The sequence below is a fragment of the Coturnix japonica genome, chromosome 2 (assembly GCF_054131305.1).
Source record: "Coturnix japonica strain WE chromosome 2, WE-NBRP24, whole genome shotgun sequence".
NCBI lineage: Eukaryota > Metazoa > Chordata > Aves > Galliformes > Phasianidae > Coturnix > Coturnix japonica.
In genome coordinates this window covers 31203466-31220489 of record NC_140664.1, presented here as the reverse complement: position 1 = coordinate 31220489, position 17024 = coordinate 31203466, and the positions used below count along the sequence as shown (strand labels likewise).

The 17024-nt window shown below is 40.2% G+C and overlaps 1 protein-coding gene across 5 annotated transcripts in view; it reads right to left on the bottom strand.

Moving 5' to 3' along the window:
* Positions 1-305: 305 nt before the first annotated feature.
* Positions 306-17024, bottom strand: part of PDE7A (phosphodiesterase 7A) — a 78155-nt gene continuing 61436 nt past the window's right edge. For 3 of the 5 annotated variants that reach the window (XM_015855681.3, XM_015855682.3, XM_015855684.3), the window contains 10 exons: positions 15499-15650; positions 13752-13815; positions 11344-11439; positions 8298-8398; positions 7765-7896; positions 7388-7479; positions 6650-6794; positions 5756-5852; positions 4786-4866; positions 306-2629 (listed from right to left, as the gene is read on the bottom strand). In XM_015855681.3, coding sequence (XP_015711167.1) covers positions 2418-2629; positions 4786-4866; positions 5756-5852; positions 6650-6794; positions 7388-7479; positions 7765-7896; positions 8298-8398; positions 11344-11439; positions 13752-13815; positions 15499-15650 — 1172 coding nt within the window. In that variant the 3' untranslated portion in view covers positions 306-2417. The remainder of the gene's footprint in view (positions 2630-4785; positions 4867-5755; positions 5853-6649; positions 6795-7387; positions 7480-7764; positions 7897-8297; positions 8399-11343; positions 11440-13751; positions 13816-15498; positions 15651-17024) is intronic. The other 2 variants (XM_085539504.1, XM_085539505.1) reach the window with 1 other exon arrangement.

Sequence of the window (17024 nt, the reverse complement as noted above, 5' to 3'; positions counted from 1 at the left end):
GCACTGGGACCCACTGCGTTGGTTCTTATCCTACCACAGCCATCTGCTTAACAACAAACGGCACAGGTTGTTGATCCATGTTACGTTTAAGTGGTGTTACACACATATTTGTAAATGCATTGGTTTCCCTCCCCATTAGAAATACTGGTGCGTATCTCAAAGCCTGCAACAAGCGGCAATGTTGATAGAGCCAGTGAGGCCCTGCCTTTAACAAGGCCTCCCAGAGCCAGCTCAGCACCCATGCTCACGCTGCCTGGACTCAGATAGATAGTGAAGGAAGGAAGCTGACACGGGGTCAGAACAAATGGTTTCATTACAAATTTATTTCTTTAAACATGGCCACCTCGAGAATTACAGTATTACTTCAGGGAACATGAAAGAATAACCAACAACTTAATTTTGGAAGGGAAACGAACAGGCAAGTCAGAAGTTGTTTTCCATACGGTAAGAGGCCAAGCCAATAAATCCCGGAATCTGAGGACCGTTTCCAAATCCAAAGCTGGGCTCAGCGTACAGTGGAAGCCGACTGCAGCCTTCGCTGCCTTTCCGTACTGCTGGACTCGGTCGTAACTTAAACGTACGGGAGCAGAATGCAAAAAAGCTCTTTGTCATCAATTAAAAGTTAACAGCAACAGGCACGTATTGAAATGACCGCGGCCAAGCCTTACAAAGGGCTTTATGCTGAAGCTCTCTCCCAGAAATGGCTGTTGCGACAAACTGTAAACAGAATCGATCAACAGTCTTTTTTACAGGAACAACAACAGGGGGGGAATACAAACGAACTGAAAGAAAGCACCAGTTTCTCCAATCAGCTGACGGTTGTGCTTACCGGACTGAAAACCACGTCAAAAACGAACTACAAAAATGGAATGTTGGCAGTTTAAAATCAGTCCTTTCGGTTTGTCCTTAAAAAAATAAAAACAACAGAAACCAAACAAGCAAACAAACCAACCAACCAACCAACCATCCAACCAACCGGTTTTTCTCCTTCTCCCACCCAAACCCCACCAAAGGGCGCCGTTTCAGCGGAGGGGAGGAACAGGTAAACAAATGCACTTGGTTGGGGGGTTTTGTTTTGTTCGGAGGGGGGATGTTTTGTTGTTGTTTTGTTCTTTAATTTTCTTTTTTCTCCCCTTTCAAATCGCAAACAAATTTGGTCGCGTAGCTTTATTTTTTTGTGCATAGTTTAAGGCATCTGTAGCGATCCGTTACAGCTCCCTCCCCGATGTGGCTGTCCGTCAAACTGTCACATTCTAAAAGAATAAATTAAGAAGAAGAAGAAAAATGCTGCCTTTCAAACCCTGCCCGATCGGTCCCTCCCACCCCCCTCCCTCCCCTCCCACCCACCCCCCCAGAGACTCACGCACCCACACATACACACACTGCAGCAAAGGGGCATCTGTACCCTTGTTTGTGAAGGACACGCTTTCCCATCCCGCTTTATTTCAGATTGGCAAATACCCTGAGCTGATGATGGTGTTGAGACATTCCACCTTTTTTGTTTTGTTTTCCTCTTGCATGTGCAGTTCAAGTGTACAATAGTGAAAACAACATGCGATGTTTTCACTGCAGAATCGCAATGCAGTTCAGACACCCCCCCCTTCCCCCCCATTCCCTCCCCCCATTTCTCCCACCCCATCCCAATTCTGAAGTGTTTTCTGCTTTATAAAAACCGCATTCCCATACAGCACTGGAGTAAAGCTTGGCTGTGCTCTATGATGAACGCTCAGTTCCCAGTGCACAAACAAAATTATGGCAAATGGGAGGCTTTTCCGGCATCCAAAATAAACAAGAGCTGCAGTCTCAGATTTGATCTTTTTCTTTTAAAAAAAAGAAAAGAAAAAAAAAGCAAAAAAAAACCCAGGTTAGTGGTTCCTTCACAGCCATGCGCAAAGGTTAAAGTCTAGAACCCGCAGTTTCAGAGTACGTTTGTAAACATCAAGTCTTGCCGGAGGCGGCAGAGGATGGGCACTTCACATTTCCGTATTAAAACAGGGGCTGAGTGGAAGGTACGCTTTGAACACATTCATGCAAGTCTCGCTAAATTCCAAGGAAGTGGAACGATCCATCTCAAGTCTTAACGATTCAAAGACTGTGTTTCAGATTTCACCCAGGAGAACCAAAAGCTGTGGCACAATGAAGCCTTTGCACTGTTCCTCCAAGGCTTGGTCACCACTGTGCTTTGCATATTCAAGGTTCCGAACAAAAACCAACTGAGGCGGATGCATATTGCTCTATGTTCAGATCTCGCAGTTATAAAAAGAAACAACGTCAGGTTCAACTGTCTGTGTTGAAGGAAAACTTGGAAATAAATAATGCTGGCATCATTTTACCAAGACCTCGGGTGGGCAGGTATCTCCTTTAATCCAGCTGTGCAGACACCGAGAGAAGAGGCAGTTTTGTCATGAGGGCTGAGGTCAGGACAATCGAGGTTCCTGAGGTAATATGTCTGAGTCCATCTCCTCGAAGGCAGGGTCAGTGTCCTCCCCGCCGCCGGACTGTTCTCTCTGCACCCCCTTCCAGCTCGCCTTGTTCAGTCCCAGGTGGCCGAGCATCGTCTGCGACAGCCGCGTGTTGGAGAACCGGGCCCACTCTGCAAACAGTGGCTCCACCAGGTAGGTCATGAAGCCTTCAAAACAGCAAACACACACAGCCACGTCAGAAAAACAGGGGAAGACCAGCTATGTTGTTTAAGTAAGACATAATAATAAACTAAACCGTGCAGAGTATCACACACAGTACAAGTTCGGGGATGACCTGCTGGAGAGGAGCTCTGTGGTAAAGGACCTGGTGGACAACAGGTTGTCCATAAGCCAGCAGTGTGCCCTTGTGGCCAAGAAGGCCGATGGAATCGCGGGGTGCATTAAAAAGAGCATGGCCAGCAGGTTGAGGGAAGTGATCCTGCTCCTCTACTCTGTGGTGAGGCCATATTTAGACTACTGTGTCCAGTTCTGGGCTCCCCAGTTCAAGAGAAGACAGGAATCACCTAGAAGGAGTCCAGTGGAGGGCCACAAAGGTGATTAAGGGACTGGAGATCCTCCCATATGGGGAAAGGCTGAGAAAACTGTTCAGCCCGGGGAAAGGAAGGCTGAGAGGGGATCTGAGAAATGTTTATAAATATCTAAAGGGAGGTGGGAGGCAAAGAGATGATGCCAGTCTCTTCTCAGTAGAGCATAGCAATAGGACAAAGAGCAATGGCCTAAAACTCTAATGCAGGAAGTTCTGTACTAACATGCAGAAGAACTTCTTTATGGTAAGGGTGACAGAGCACAGGTACAGACTTTCCAAGAGGTTGTGGAGCCTTCTTCTATGGAGATATTCAAGACCTGTCTGGATGCCTACTTGTGAGACCTCTTGTAGGGTACCCGTTTTAGCACGGGGGTTTGACTCAATCTTGAGGTCTCTTCCAACCACTGCAGTTCTGTGACCATTCTTTTCCAATGCACATTTAAAAACTAATTTTCATATTTAGGGCATCTTTACAAAATATAAAACATTATACTGGTCAGTCAAAAGATCAACACTATATTGAAAGACAGAATGGCTTGGTTGGAAGAGACCTTCAAGATTCCCTAGTTCCAACCCCCTAAAGGGGCAGGGCTGCCACCCACCAGCTCAGGCTGCTCAGGGCCCCATCCAATCTGGCCTTGAATGCCTCCAGGGATGGGGCACCACAGCTTCTCTGGGCAGCTGTGACAGGGCCTCACCAAGCTCTAAATGAAGAAATTCTTCCTAACACCTAACCTACCTCTCCCCTCTTTTGGTTTAAAGCCATTTCCCTTTTCCTTAACACTATCAGACTGTGTAAAAATTCAGTCCCCTTCCCCCTTGCAAGCTCCCCTCAAGTACTGGAACGCCACAGCAAGGTCTCTCTGGAGCTGTCTCATGTCCAGTATGAACAAGCCCAGCTCCCTCAGCCTGTCCTCATAGGAGAGGTGCTCCAGCAGTCTGATCATCCTTATGGCCCTCCTCTGGACCAACTGATACCGGATTACAAGATAACCTTATTTTTTATTATTATTATTTTCCAGAAAAATGAGCAAATAAAGAAAAATAGTCGAGAACAGGGAGAGAGAATCTACATCTTAATTATCTAACCAATAACTAAAGTCACATAAACTACACAATAAATCTTCCTTTTACCAGTCTAGTTTTTCTAACAAATTACCCCATAAGTGATCTAATCATGGGTGGAAAGGAGAAAGAAAAAAGCTGATGCTTATGGCAACATAAACCATGGCTTATATTTTTGCTGCACGAATTTGCAGTATCCGTACATACAAACAAATGGTGCGACTACCAAAGCTGTGCTTGCTTCCGTCTGTAAATTACAAACATGGATGACTTTTCCAACACTCTAAATTAGACTTGCAGCTGATTGAACAGATCAGATCATCTTAGTCTCTAATTTCAAACACCAACTCATAGTATGTTCATGGTTAAATATGGTACTCTTTAGAAGGATTGCAAAGATTCCTATTCAGTCTACGGAAACTACTTAGTAAACAAATCAGCCCTTCTTCTATTTTAAATCCAACTCAAGTTTGCGGTAAGGAATATCAAGTCTCTGTGGTTCTCTATCAGATCTGTATCTACTGCCCTTCCTAAGGCTGTACTTAAACTGACTGCTAACGCTCCAGGAAGCTAAATCCAGAGAGCTGGAATCCTCCTGTGAAGTGCCACATGGAGAGACCAGGCAGAGCTTCCAGCAAATGTACGGGTATGGTATTTTCTTCAATAGACATTCTGAACGGAATCTACTGAAACACACAGAACTGCAGTTACCAATCTGGATGTTGGCAATGGTCTCTGTCTGTCGGTCACAAAGTGGACTCACACCCAAGTGATATTTTTTTTCAATATCTCCTAAAGAAACAGAAGTACAATACAATGGTTAACACAACAGATCCAATTACACGCTTCTTGGTTTGGTTGGGTTTTTTTTTTAAGTCACACAAGCAGTAACAAATGGAAAGCATTGAATCAATGAGTTCCTGATCACACTTCCTTGCAAAAACTCCTGGATTGCTGTAGAAATGACAAATTAAGACCCCCTCATCCCACTTTGTTACACAGAAGAGAACAGTTTGGCCTTGAGGTATTTCTCACTGAAGGCATTTTACTGTTCCACTTCCACATATCTTCCCTTGACAATAAGTTCCACATGCTCAGCACTCAAGAAGTCAGCTCTCCATCTCTCGTCGCTGTACACATTAGCATTTCTTAAATCAAGGTAAACCAGCATTGAAAAAGGAGAAGCACTCAGTAATAGTGGGCAAAATTCATGCCTTCCATTTGTCAATTAAAAGCTTCATCAACTTTTGACCATGTAGTTAAGGCTACTGAGTTATCAGAATGGCCTTGCCAGCTTCTTCCTGCACGCCAACAGACCCTCATTGCCAGAGAAATTTCTAATACAGAAGATCTGGAGGGAATATAATTCTTAACTTCCTGAAGGCAGCAGGAACACGTAAACTGAACATGATTATTCATCTGATGCACCTTTCAGGATGGAGGATCTACTGAACCTGACATTCCGCGTTCAGAATTCTAAGCGGTGTTCACCAGGTGTCAGCAGCACCAACCTTATGCAAGAAACACAACCCAGTAGAGAAAAAAATCCCACGCTATACCGTGCATCTGTATTAGTCATAAATATAAGTCACTATTAATTTGCATGCAGCTATGACTCACGATTGCTTTCTCCACACTATAAATACATCATCTGCTATCTGATACCCGCACTCTCACTTGCCTTGATGGAAGAACTCCTCCGTTACTTTTTCACTCCACTGCTTACTCAGCTCCCAAGTCCGACAGGGATTACAAATATCAGCACACTTCAAAGCCATCTAGGAAGTTAATACACAATGTTAGGCCACCCGACTGACCCCTTTCCTTCCAACTGACCCCCTACCTATTCCCCAGCAGCAGAAACTTTGCAAACAATAAAACCTGCCTGTCATTTGTGCTTCCCTCTGGCTGCATTCCATAATCACACTTAAACACTTGAGAAACAATTAGATCTTGTGATCATCTCCGAGCAATACCAAAACTAAGGCAAGTCAAAGCATTTCAAGGGCATTACATGTAGCATATTCACTAATACAGGAGGCAGCACCAAATTCAGGAAGGTATCAGTGTATGCCAATGGTATTTTGTGTTTCTAGTTTTTACATATACATCTTTCGTAATGGTTCGCACAGGACAGAACTTCTCGTGTTTGTCCATCTTCTTCTGCAGTCCACAGACTGGATCTAGTAACACAAATCTCTGTGAAGCTGAAGCTATGAAGCTGATTCACAACAGCTGTACTTGTGGGATTTTTTCCCTGAAACGTGTTCTAACAAAGCATTCCAGTTCTGAGACTGTGCTGGAGTCATCAGAATGCAAAATCTCGTTCTTAGAAGTGCATCTCTCCTTGTCTTAACAGCTCCAAGTTTTCAGACTACCAACATGTGATATCCCTGGGGCTACGCTAGGAGGGGAGGGGAGGCAGAAATGGAAGGAACAACCTTTTTGTAATGAAACAAAACAACTGAAGGTATTAACTTCATTTTGAACATAGCCCAGAGGTAGTTGTATTTAGCACGTTTTTTAGTTTTGAAGTTAAAATCACGTTTTCAAAAAATATAATAAAAAAAATCACCTGTAAAATGAAGTGACGGTGGTTTGCGTCCTCTAAACATAGGTCTCCTCTGTCCAGGTGGGATCGGAACATGGACAGATACTCATTTTGCTGACTGATGTCTGTGGCAAGAATGAGATCACCTATCTGGCTTTCCATCAGCTGCCTGAAATTAGTGGTACCGAGCATTCAGAGAAGATAACAATGGAGAACAATACCTATCATTAAATTCACATAGGTTGTGGGTGGGATTTTTTTAATCATATTCATTATTATGCAGATGCAAGTCACACGCTTTCTGATCAGCATTTTCACTACGGTTTCTTCTTTTGTTTCTCCTGCCACTTCCAAACTAATATTGGGACACTCCATTGGCAGCTTTCTGAACAACAGATTTGGATTTTTGTTTTTTTGTTTTTCCTTAAATACGCACAAATTAATTGTTCAAGGTGTACTGATTGTTAACATAGGTAAGAAGGTTCTATGCTAAGCTACAGATGCAGTGACAGAATGAAACGAGGTTTAACATAACCAGGTGCTTGACTACACCTCTTCAGTGTGCTCACACTGAATGCTGTGTTCCAAGTACTACATTGAACACACTGGCAGCAAAGTATCCAGGAATCATTAGAAAGGTACAGATACAAAATTTAGGTGATGAACTGCCATGCAATAATTTTGTTTGCTTTGTAACGCTCTTTCTTAAGAGACAGCTTACTTTCACCTTAAACTAAGACAAATTACTCTGTATAAACTTACCTGTTTTCTAAGGACATATGTGCAAATAAACCAGACTCTCTCAGCAACCCCACTGCTGATCGCCAGTGATGGTTCTCCAGTACTGAGGTATTCTGCAAATGACAGTGATATTACAGGTATCAATGACTGTTTCGTAATTGAATGCCTTACACTAACAGCTGTACCACAGAGCGCTTCTGTCTGTTTGTTTGCTTATAGAGAGAACTGAGTCTCTCACATCCTGAATACTTCATCAGCTCATAGTTTTATCCCAGTGGCATGGGAGCTCTCAATTCACACCTACAACAAGTTTATGACACCACAATTTATATTCCTCTTCTGTTCTCCTCAGGAATTCTCCAACCTGATTTCAACAAAACAACTGATTTTCTCCTTACCTTATACAAAGTTGCTAAGTAATGGTTTGTTTTAATTAGGAAAGGTTGGTTAACGCCTGGGTGATCCAAATCGTGTGTGGCAGCTGCAATTAAACTGAGCAGAACATCCCACGGAGTTAAGGATTCGGACAGCTGCAAGGTAACAACAAACAGAATCCTGTCAGCAATACAAGCGTGGCCATAAGCATGGCTACAAAAGGAGCTTACAGCGAGAGTGGGGTTGGTCTCTTCTCACTGGTGACAGGACAGGGGGAAATGGCCTCAAGTTGCACCAGGGTAAGTTTAGGTTGGATATCAGGAAAAACTTCTTTACAGAAGGGGTTGTTAAGCACTGGAATAGGTTGAGTCACATCCCTGGATGTGTTTAAAAACCATTTGGATGTGGTGCTCAGGGACATGATTTAGCAGAGGTGTTTAGAGTTAGGGTACTATGGTTAGGCTCTGTTGGACTTGATGATCTTTAAGGTCTCTTCCAACCTGAGCAATTCTGTGATTAAATACATGTATTTCTATAATTGAGAATGCTTCCTTACCTTAGGCTCTTTTAAGTAACAGTGCATGGCCTGAGTCACATCAGCAGCATGAACTGCATTATGATAAGGGTTTTGACTGTGATAATCTTCTTGAACCATAACTGCAGGAAAATAAGAAATATCTAAATTTAAATAAAACAGCAATTTTTTTTCATGTATCATTTTACATGTCCTTGTTAGGCACAGAAATATGCAACATCACAAGCTACACGCACATAAAAGTGTCAAAGTCAGTGAATTGCCAGTTGAACCGAAACCAAGTGTAAAAGATTTTTATGTGAGGAAACTTTTCCACAAGAAATGAGCTACATGCAAAGCCATCTCAGAGAAAGAATTATACAACTCGAAATCAATATGTTATCTGAGATGCTCTGACTTGAAGAACTATCCAAGGAAGTCTCCCTTTGAAAACCTATCTTGCCTGAATGTTGAGGGAACCTAGAATACAAAATGAAGATGATACTATGAACCAAAGCATTGGGATGACTTCATTTCATGCCTTGAAAACAGACAAATCAGAGGAAGCAAGTAGTGTTTTACTGTCTTAGGAAGTGCTTTTCTTTCCTATTACAACAGTGGTCATGAGAAGCCACCTCTATACAGTGTGGACATTTTCTAGTACTTCTGTACTTAGGGAATTTTAAGCCTACATGCAATTTAGAAAAGAATCTCGTTTAGATGATGGCCTGACAAGCCACTCCTAGATCAACATTTCCTGTTTATCTTCTTTCTTGTTTTTTTCCTCCATCTTCCTGGCTATCTTTCAACATAAGTACAACATTGTAAAGGACATCCACGTTAGCTTGAATACAAAAGAACTGTAACATTTAAAAGAATGCAGGGAGAGAAATCTGAAGAGCAGCAATTGAACTATACTTTAAATTGCAAAGTTTTGCCTGATGACACATTAGTTCTTCCAAGCAAACCTCCGAAGAACGCTTTCCTGGCTGACTACGCTCTGTCATTCCCATACAAACATCTTTTGCTACTCGGTTTACAAGCCAGCACCCTCCATGTGATTGTGACTGTAATGTTAGAGCAATGCGTGGTATTTGTGAAGAGTCATGGCTTATGAAAAGCCAAAAAACTGTAGCCACTGTGTAATCTTGATGGCATTCAGCACACTGCTGAAACCTCTTATGGACAATAATAAAGAAAATAAGCATCTTCGGGCTCTGTTAACCTGAGGTAGAACTCCCTTTCACATATTCCTTATGTCTACTGCATGAGTGAAGATGTCCATCATTTAATCCTCTGTTTTTATGGCTTCATAAGCTGGTCCAGATAATCAAAGTCTAGACTTCTAACCTATTTTAATAAAGTAGAACGAGGACAGTATTTTGAACAGTTTGCCTTGTGCTTTTGTAAAATGCACTACCTTATGTTTTCTTTCTCTTAGAATGTGGAATAAGAAATTGAAAGCAAACAAAAGGAGCTGGTTGATCTCCAGATAACCTCTTGAAATCGCAGAAAGACAGTGTGTGCATACAAGCAAATACTCGTGTTTATGTATATATACAAATACATAGATACACACACATGCACACAACTAAAATATTAAGGTTCCACTAAGGACTAAAACCAGATTTCTCATCTTCTTAAAAAAATAAAAGATTAGAATATGTTCTCAAATAAGATGGATGCTGTGGAGTACATGAAGCATCACAGCCTTCAGATTACTACAAACTGGGGTAGAAAGGGCAACAAAAGAAAAGAATGATTTAATGCCAAGAAAAAAAAAAGCTCCTTGATTCAACAGATGAGGTGGGGCAGAGCTAAGAAATGTTTTGTTACTGCTTCTAAGTAGAAGGCACTTAAAAAGAAAATGATGACTGATTTCAATGCTAGAATAAAACGTTGCCTTCTCCCACAGCCTAACGCCATTTTAGTGGCTTACAGTTTTGAATTCTGATTACCTAATCTAGTTATTCTTAACTAGAATTTCATATCAAGTTAAATACGCCTTTGATAAATCTCCACTAGCCAGAGGATAAGCAAGGTGACAACCAAGTGCACTCAGTTACAACTTCAGCAGCTCAAAATAAGACTTCTCTTAACTTCCTTCTCCATGTATCTATCCAAATTCCAGTCCTCTAGGTCAGCTTCTGTATCTTTTTAATACTGGAAGGAGCTGAGTCCATTTTAAAAGATTAAACTCATGACAGAACAGCTAACAGTTCTCAAGTAGAAAGAGAATTCAGTGATGAAAACAAAAATACTCCCTTATTTGAAAGTGGAGAAAAGGCTGCTGAATGTGGTTCCCCCTCCCTGTTAAATGACAAGCTTCAGAACCATAACACTGTTTTCTCTGAAACTGAGAACCCTTTTTTTCCTGCTCCATTAGAAATCAGCACCCCATTCCACAAAATCACATAGGAGGTACCACTACAGAAGAACTGAATGATGGAAACCTCACGCCAGGGTCTGTGCCTGTGGCACGGGGATGCAGCTCCTTCAGTTGACCAGTGGAAGTACCACCTGGTTTGAATGGGCCACAGTTGTATTTACGGTTCTTCTCAGTGAAACCTTCCAGTGCCACAGGCACACACAGCCCAGTAACGGTCTCATGCCTTGCTTATGGAGACTGTATGTCTACAGCACAGGGAGTACACGCACAAGAGCTTGAGCAAGCAAGACATGGCATCAAATTGGCCAACACAGTATGATCGGTATAGTTGTGAAATCATATGGAACAACTTCAGAAACAAAAGCTATAAGAGAAATGAAAATGGCACCAAATAAAGGAGCAGTCTATCTTAATCAAATTGTCACATGAATGAATTCACATTCATTCCCGAAATTTAGATTTAACACAAACAATAAAGCATCTGCCACAAACGTACCAATACTCGGTTGGTTTTAACGTGGAGGCGACTATACTCACAGAAACTTACTGGAGAGATTTTCTCTCAATTGATGTAGTTAAAATTACTGTACGGGGTTGGTACTCTTCAAACCTTATTGCTAAACTACAACCAGCACTTCAGTTAAGGCACAAGAATTCGGATAAACAGCAATATTCATCATAATAAAAAGCTGTATTTACCCAAAAATCTACGGAGTTTCATCGTATCTAACTGGAAGTGTTCAATTAGTCCATGAAGATTAAACAGATGAAAGGTTAAGCTGACTAGACTGTTTCCTAAAAATAAGATGAAAATACTAATTCATTGGAAGTCATGAAATCAGTGACTTTCACAATAAACGTACTTCAAACAAATTGGACACAAAAATTACACAAGCAAATTTCTCCACACCATGATAAATACTTAAATCTTCTTGCATGACAAGATCCCATTAGCTGTCTCCTTTTAGTGACTGCCAATATTGTTCGCTGCCAAATGACAGGAGGAAAATGTTACCAACATTAGCAAAAAGCAAGAAGTTTCAATGTGCAAATCCTTTACAACAGTATTCAGCTTCGTGATATTATCATTATTTTTACAGACGGACACACAGCTCAGAAAGGAATACAGAAACCATCAGAAAAAAAGCAAAAATCATAGAATCATAGAAAGCTCCATCATGTCACTTTGTGTAAGTTGCACATACGTTGTTATGCATTTTCATCTTTTTTTGTGTGTGTGTGTGAAATTATTTCTTATTTCAGACAGAAATCTAATACAAAGTTGTACATTTCTTTAGGAAACGTATACCATTGAAAGCCTGCACTACATTTCACCTGCTCACAGCAGTAATACTGCAATCATGTACAGTGATAAAACAAATGAAGCTGTAGAAGCCAGGGAAATAGCAGCATGTTTATTGTTTACCTGAAATAGCTTGCAAATTATTCACTCTGCAAACAGTGCATAGTGAAGGATTACTCAGTGTTGGTACATTTAGTCTGACAATCTCATTTAGCAGGAATCAGATAATCTAGCAAACTGAGGCACAAAAGGACAAACAATTCTGCTAAATCGAACTTATCACTGGCTTGAAGTATTTAGTGGTGCCAGCCACTTCTTCTCCATAAGATATACAGTTCTTCAAACAGCATTTACTGAGCAACTCATGGCTTATAGGTTTGCCCAGGGCAGTTCACCAGGTGAAGCTGCATGTACAGCAATGTTGTATGTTCTGCCCTTAAGAACTCTCAAGAACATCACTGTTCCAAACGTGCTCCTAAAACAACAGAATTAGGATGCAAACAGGATGGTTCAGAAAGGCTTCCACAATAGAAGCTGCACAGTATACTGGAAGTATATCTGAAAATAAAACATGCTTATGACAGAGAAGGCTCTGTATCAAAAGGAGGACTGCAGATTACTCCCCTTCCGCTAAACTAATCTCTACTAAGCTATGTTTACAAACAAGTTCCCTTGTACAAACAGCTTTTTGAGCTAATTACCTATATAATCATTATCTTTCTAAGAATCCCCACTTTTCCAACTTTTATATTCATGCTTTGCTTTACATCAAACTGTGAGTATACTACTTTTACTCTAGGTAAAGCATTTAAGTCAAGCATTCTTTTAGCAAAATAGCAACGTGGTGCCATATTTTGCTTTCTGAACTTAAGTTTCTATGTCTTCCTGCCAAACTGTAAACACACTCACTGTATCTCTACTACCAACTTCACCCCACTGATGGAAAAATGGCACCAGCTTCTTCTTGCTCACAGTCCAGGCTCCAAGAGCTTTCCGCTGGCACAAGTGCCAGTCTCCTTGGACTCACCCATTTCTTTCTTCTTTCCATTGCTCCATACTAAAGCACAAACATTCTCTTTATCCATGACAGCAGTCCACCTCCTTTCCAGCACACTTACAGATCTCCTTTCCAACTGAATGTCCATAGCTTCACAATACTTCATTTGATTTGTTTTTAACCAACTCCTTCCTACTGCCACTTGTAATGGGTATAGCAAAACCACAGCCATTTCTCCTTGTGTATTTTGTGCAAACCATACACACAGCACTTTATGTCCGCTCACCTCCTAATTCTCTAGGTACTCTACCAGATGTCATAATTTCAACGTGCTCATCCTATTTTGTCTTCTTATTGTGCTGCAAACTGTTCTACACAAAATTCAAGTTATCCAGAAAAGTAATCATTCACTGCAACCGATCTTTTGCACACAGATGTATAAATTAACACCATTCCATTACTGAACAATAGATTAAATGAGCAAGATTGTCAACTTATATTAAATACTACTTACGAAAAAAAAAGAAAAAAAAGAAAAAAAAAAAGAAAAAGAAAAAGAATACTATATATAAAGCACAAGGGCACCTTCTATAAATCAGTGATTATTATCAGTACTGACATCAATGGCATTGTAACACAGTGTCATGGCAAATCAGAATTTAGATTGAAGGCTGCTAAATCAAGAAGTACTACCTGATGACATCTTTGCTTTTTAGTGATCGAGCTACCACATAGCACAGTGTCAGAGCAACAGCTAACTTATACTAGGGGATAAAAACACAAGAGAAGAGGAAAGAGCAAACTCACCATTTGTCAGTCTATCAAAAAGAAAGATATCGAAATTCCAGTTTCCAACCTTCTCCAACATACACTGAAACAAAACACAACGGCTTTAATTCTTTTTCCTCTCAGGATATGGCTATCTTCCTATAGGCCAGAGAAGTATTTAAACTTTTAAGGACTTGAATCAATCTCTCAATTTCTATACAGAAAAACAGCATTATAAATATTCGATTTGTCTGAAAATTGGAAAAACTTTAAAATATACACTACAAATTAAAAGTCTGAAATATGAGAAGTGTCTTGATGGTAAAAACTGAGATTTCCCCTTCATCCTGTAATCATTTCCATAAAAGAAGTATGGCAATTTAAAACAATCAGGTTAGAAGCAGAAGCAGCATGACAAAATCACTGTTCAAACTCAGAACATAAAACTGAGACACCTTAAGAAGCCCACGCTTGACATTTCATGCAATCATCTTAACAAAGGTATCTGTCGATCACAAAACTCTGTCAGATGACTTCCAGCCTTTTGTCTCAAGATCTCTTCCAGATCTTTCACTTTAATTTTTGCAACAAAGTAATAATCTGTAAGAAGTCTTTTAATTTCTCACTTTCCCTTTTTGTTTAAATAGGGAAAATACTGCCTAGGTGTTTTACTAAGAAAATAAGAAGAGCCTGTAATTTCTTCATAGGAAATCTTTTTACTTTCCACCTTACTGGACTACCACTCCACAGCTGCTGCACTTTCTTTCATGAACACGGATGGACAATAACACAGCACTTTCAGGGCCTCAGAGTTTAGGTCACCACCTTTGCCACTCTGCCTCCATTAGAATTACCTGCCCAGCACATCTTACAGTGGATACGTGCTTTCTCAGATTCTCATTAACTTTGCAGTTGTTTTGTGATCCCAGTACTACACGCTACCTTTTCTCTACTGGCCACTAAAACTGAGTTACTGGAAGAAATACACAACAGGGTCTTTCTGCTGTCAAATTACACGTCTCTTTTTAAATCCATCCTTAAGGTTATCAGATTCTTCCAACATTGCAGCCTGATCACATTCAGTATCAGCATGTTGTATTACAAGGATATTCCTTTGTGCATAAAGGTTAAAGATACTGTCTTTGGGCTCTTAACAACCTATGAACTTTGCCTACTCATTCTCTGTCAGCACATCCATCCTGTTTCCAAATACACTGGCTCTTCATCAAGCTAACGTTTACTATTGCCTGTCTTACCAGTATGCTCTAGAACAGCACAAGTACATTACAGCTATCATACTTTTCTAGAAGAACTGCATACAAAGATACCATTTTGGTATAATCTTCTAATAAGTTAATACGTTAATTATACGTTCTATTGAGCTTTTCGTAGTATTTTGTCACTCCTTCAGATGTTCACTAATGAAAATTAGATCAAAAAGGAAAAGGAGAGTGAGGATAAGAGGTTGCCCAAATTGCTCTACCCCATTTCATTCACTTTTTCTTTAATTACCACAGCGTACTTGCCATTCAAACAACTGCAAGCCACGTAAGTACATAAGCTCTAAAAATTATCCCACTAAGCTTGGAAGAGGTGAAAGAATTTTGGCTGGATTTTATAAAAGTATACAGACATATATGCACACATACATATGCATATGAAAATACATGCTTAAAACCTGCATTTCCTTGCACTGCCTCTTAACACAAGATATTTACATGTGAGTAAACATAAAGAAACATACAGGATAAAACGAAGGTAAAAGAAATTAAATTAAGCAACCAACCTTTGCTTGTCCATTATAATCATCATCTAAAATGTTTGAAGAATTTGGAACAGTGATACCACGGAAAAAACGGGAAGATCTCAGGTAGCGCTGGAAACTAAGCAACCTTCTCACATTTCTCGCAGACACAGACACCTCAATTTCAGAATTTGCTATAAGAAAAAACAAGAGAATAAATACCGTCTCTGAAAAACCTTTACTAAAAAGACACTGCTCAAGGAAGGTCGGTACAACTGCACTGTTCCTTTTCCTTTTGTTGGCACAGCAAATGTTTCATCCACAAAGAAAGAGCATCATAAAGACTGAGTGCAGAAACAAGGCTTGGAAAAGAAAGTTTGGCTATTTAAACACCCTGTGAAGGAAAGCAAATATTATAGATCATAGTCGAGATGTATCTTCCTAAGGAACACCGCTACAGCTAGGAAAGAAATGTTATGGAAATTGGGTAAAGACATAAACAATATTGCAAGCAATTCCTTTTGAGAGACTGCTGTCACATACACATACACAGTTCATGACCCTAGCAAATCACATAAGATACGCACACCAGCAAGAGAATACCAGAGTATTGATAAAGTAATTAAAAAGAGCATCTACAAATAACTGTACACGCATGTTAAAGCTCCAGGGGTTTTCTTAGCTTTCCTGGCAGAGTTTTAAATACAGCTGAATGATGTAGGTGCTTGTGCAGGTAATTTTACCCAACACAGACCCTCAAAACCCAGATGAGCCAAACGTGTGCAGTACAGGCCTCTCGCCATTCCACAAAGACATCAGTGAAATAAACAGCTGCAATATCTGTTCTAAAAGCCAGACTAAAATATGCTACAGGCAAAGGCATGGACTTATTAACAACCTAAATTAAAAGTCTGTCCTATCTTTATTCATTAATGTATTTACTTCAAGTCTACAATAACAAAACTTGGGAACAATTAAACTAACCGCAAACTGACAGTATCTAAAGTACAGTAGCATTTTGCATCAGTAATCCTCGTTAACAGCGACTGAAAGAACAGAATTGGAACAATCTTTCAGACCTGCCTGAAAAGCATCAGGATACCAAAGTTCCCATTGCCTTCAAAGAGCTAAAGCAGACAACTTCACAAGAAATATTTTCCTCCAAGTCATCACAATTAAGGTCAAGGGCATTTCCTCCACTGAGGCTGATACATGTATATCTTGATTATGTAAGCAAATGTGCTACATATGAGAAAAGATGCTTATAAAACAACATTCTTGTATATATCAGGCAGATGAATGTATACTGTATTATCAGTATTTATAAGACAGGGTACAGTCTGAGACACTGTCAATCCTGCAAAATACAGAAGCTTCTGCTTATAGAAGGGTAGGCTTTGAAGATCTTCTCTTTCAATATTGACTCACTCATAACCCAAATTTCAGACCTGAGGTCTTCAGGTTTGAAGTAATACAAAATGGTTATCCTTAGGTCATAAATGTATCTAAAATGTCCACAAATCCATATACACAAAGTCAAGGAACCTCACTAAATCTGAGTAAAACAA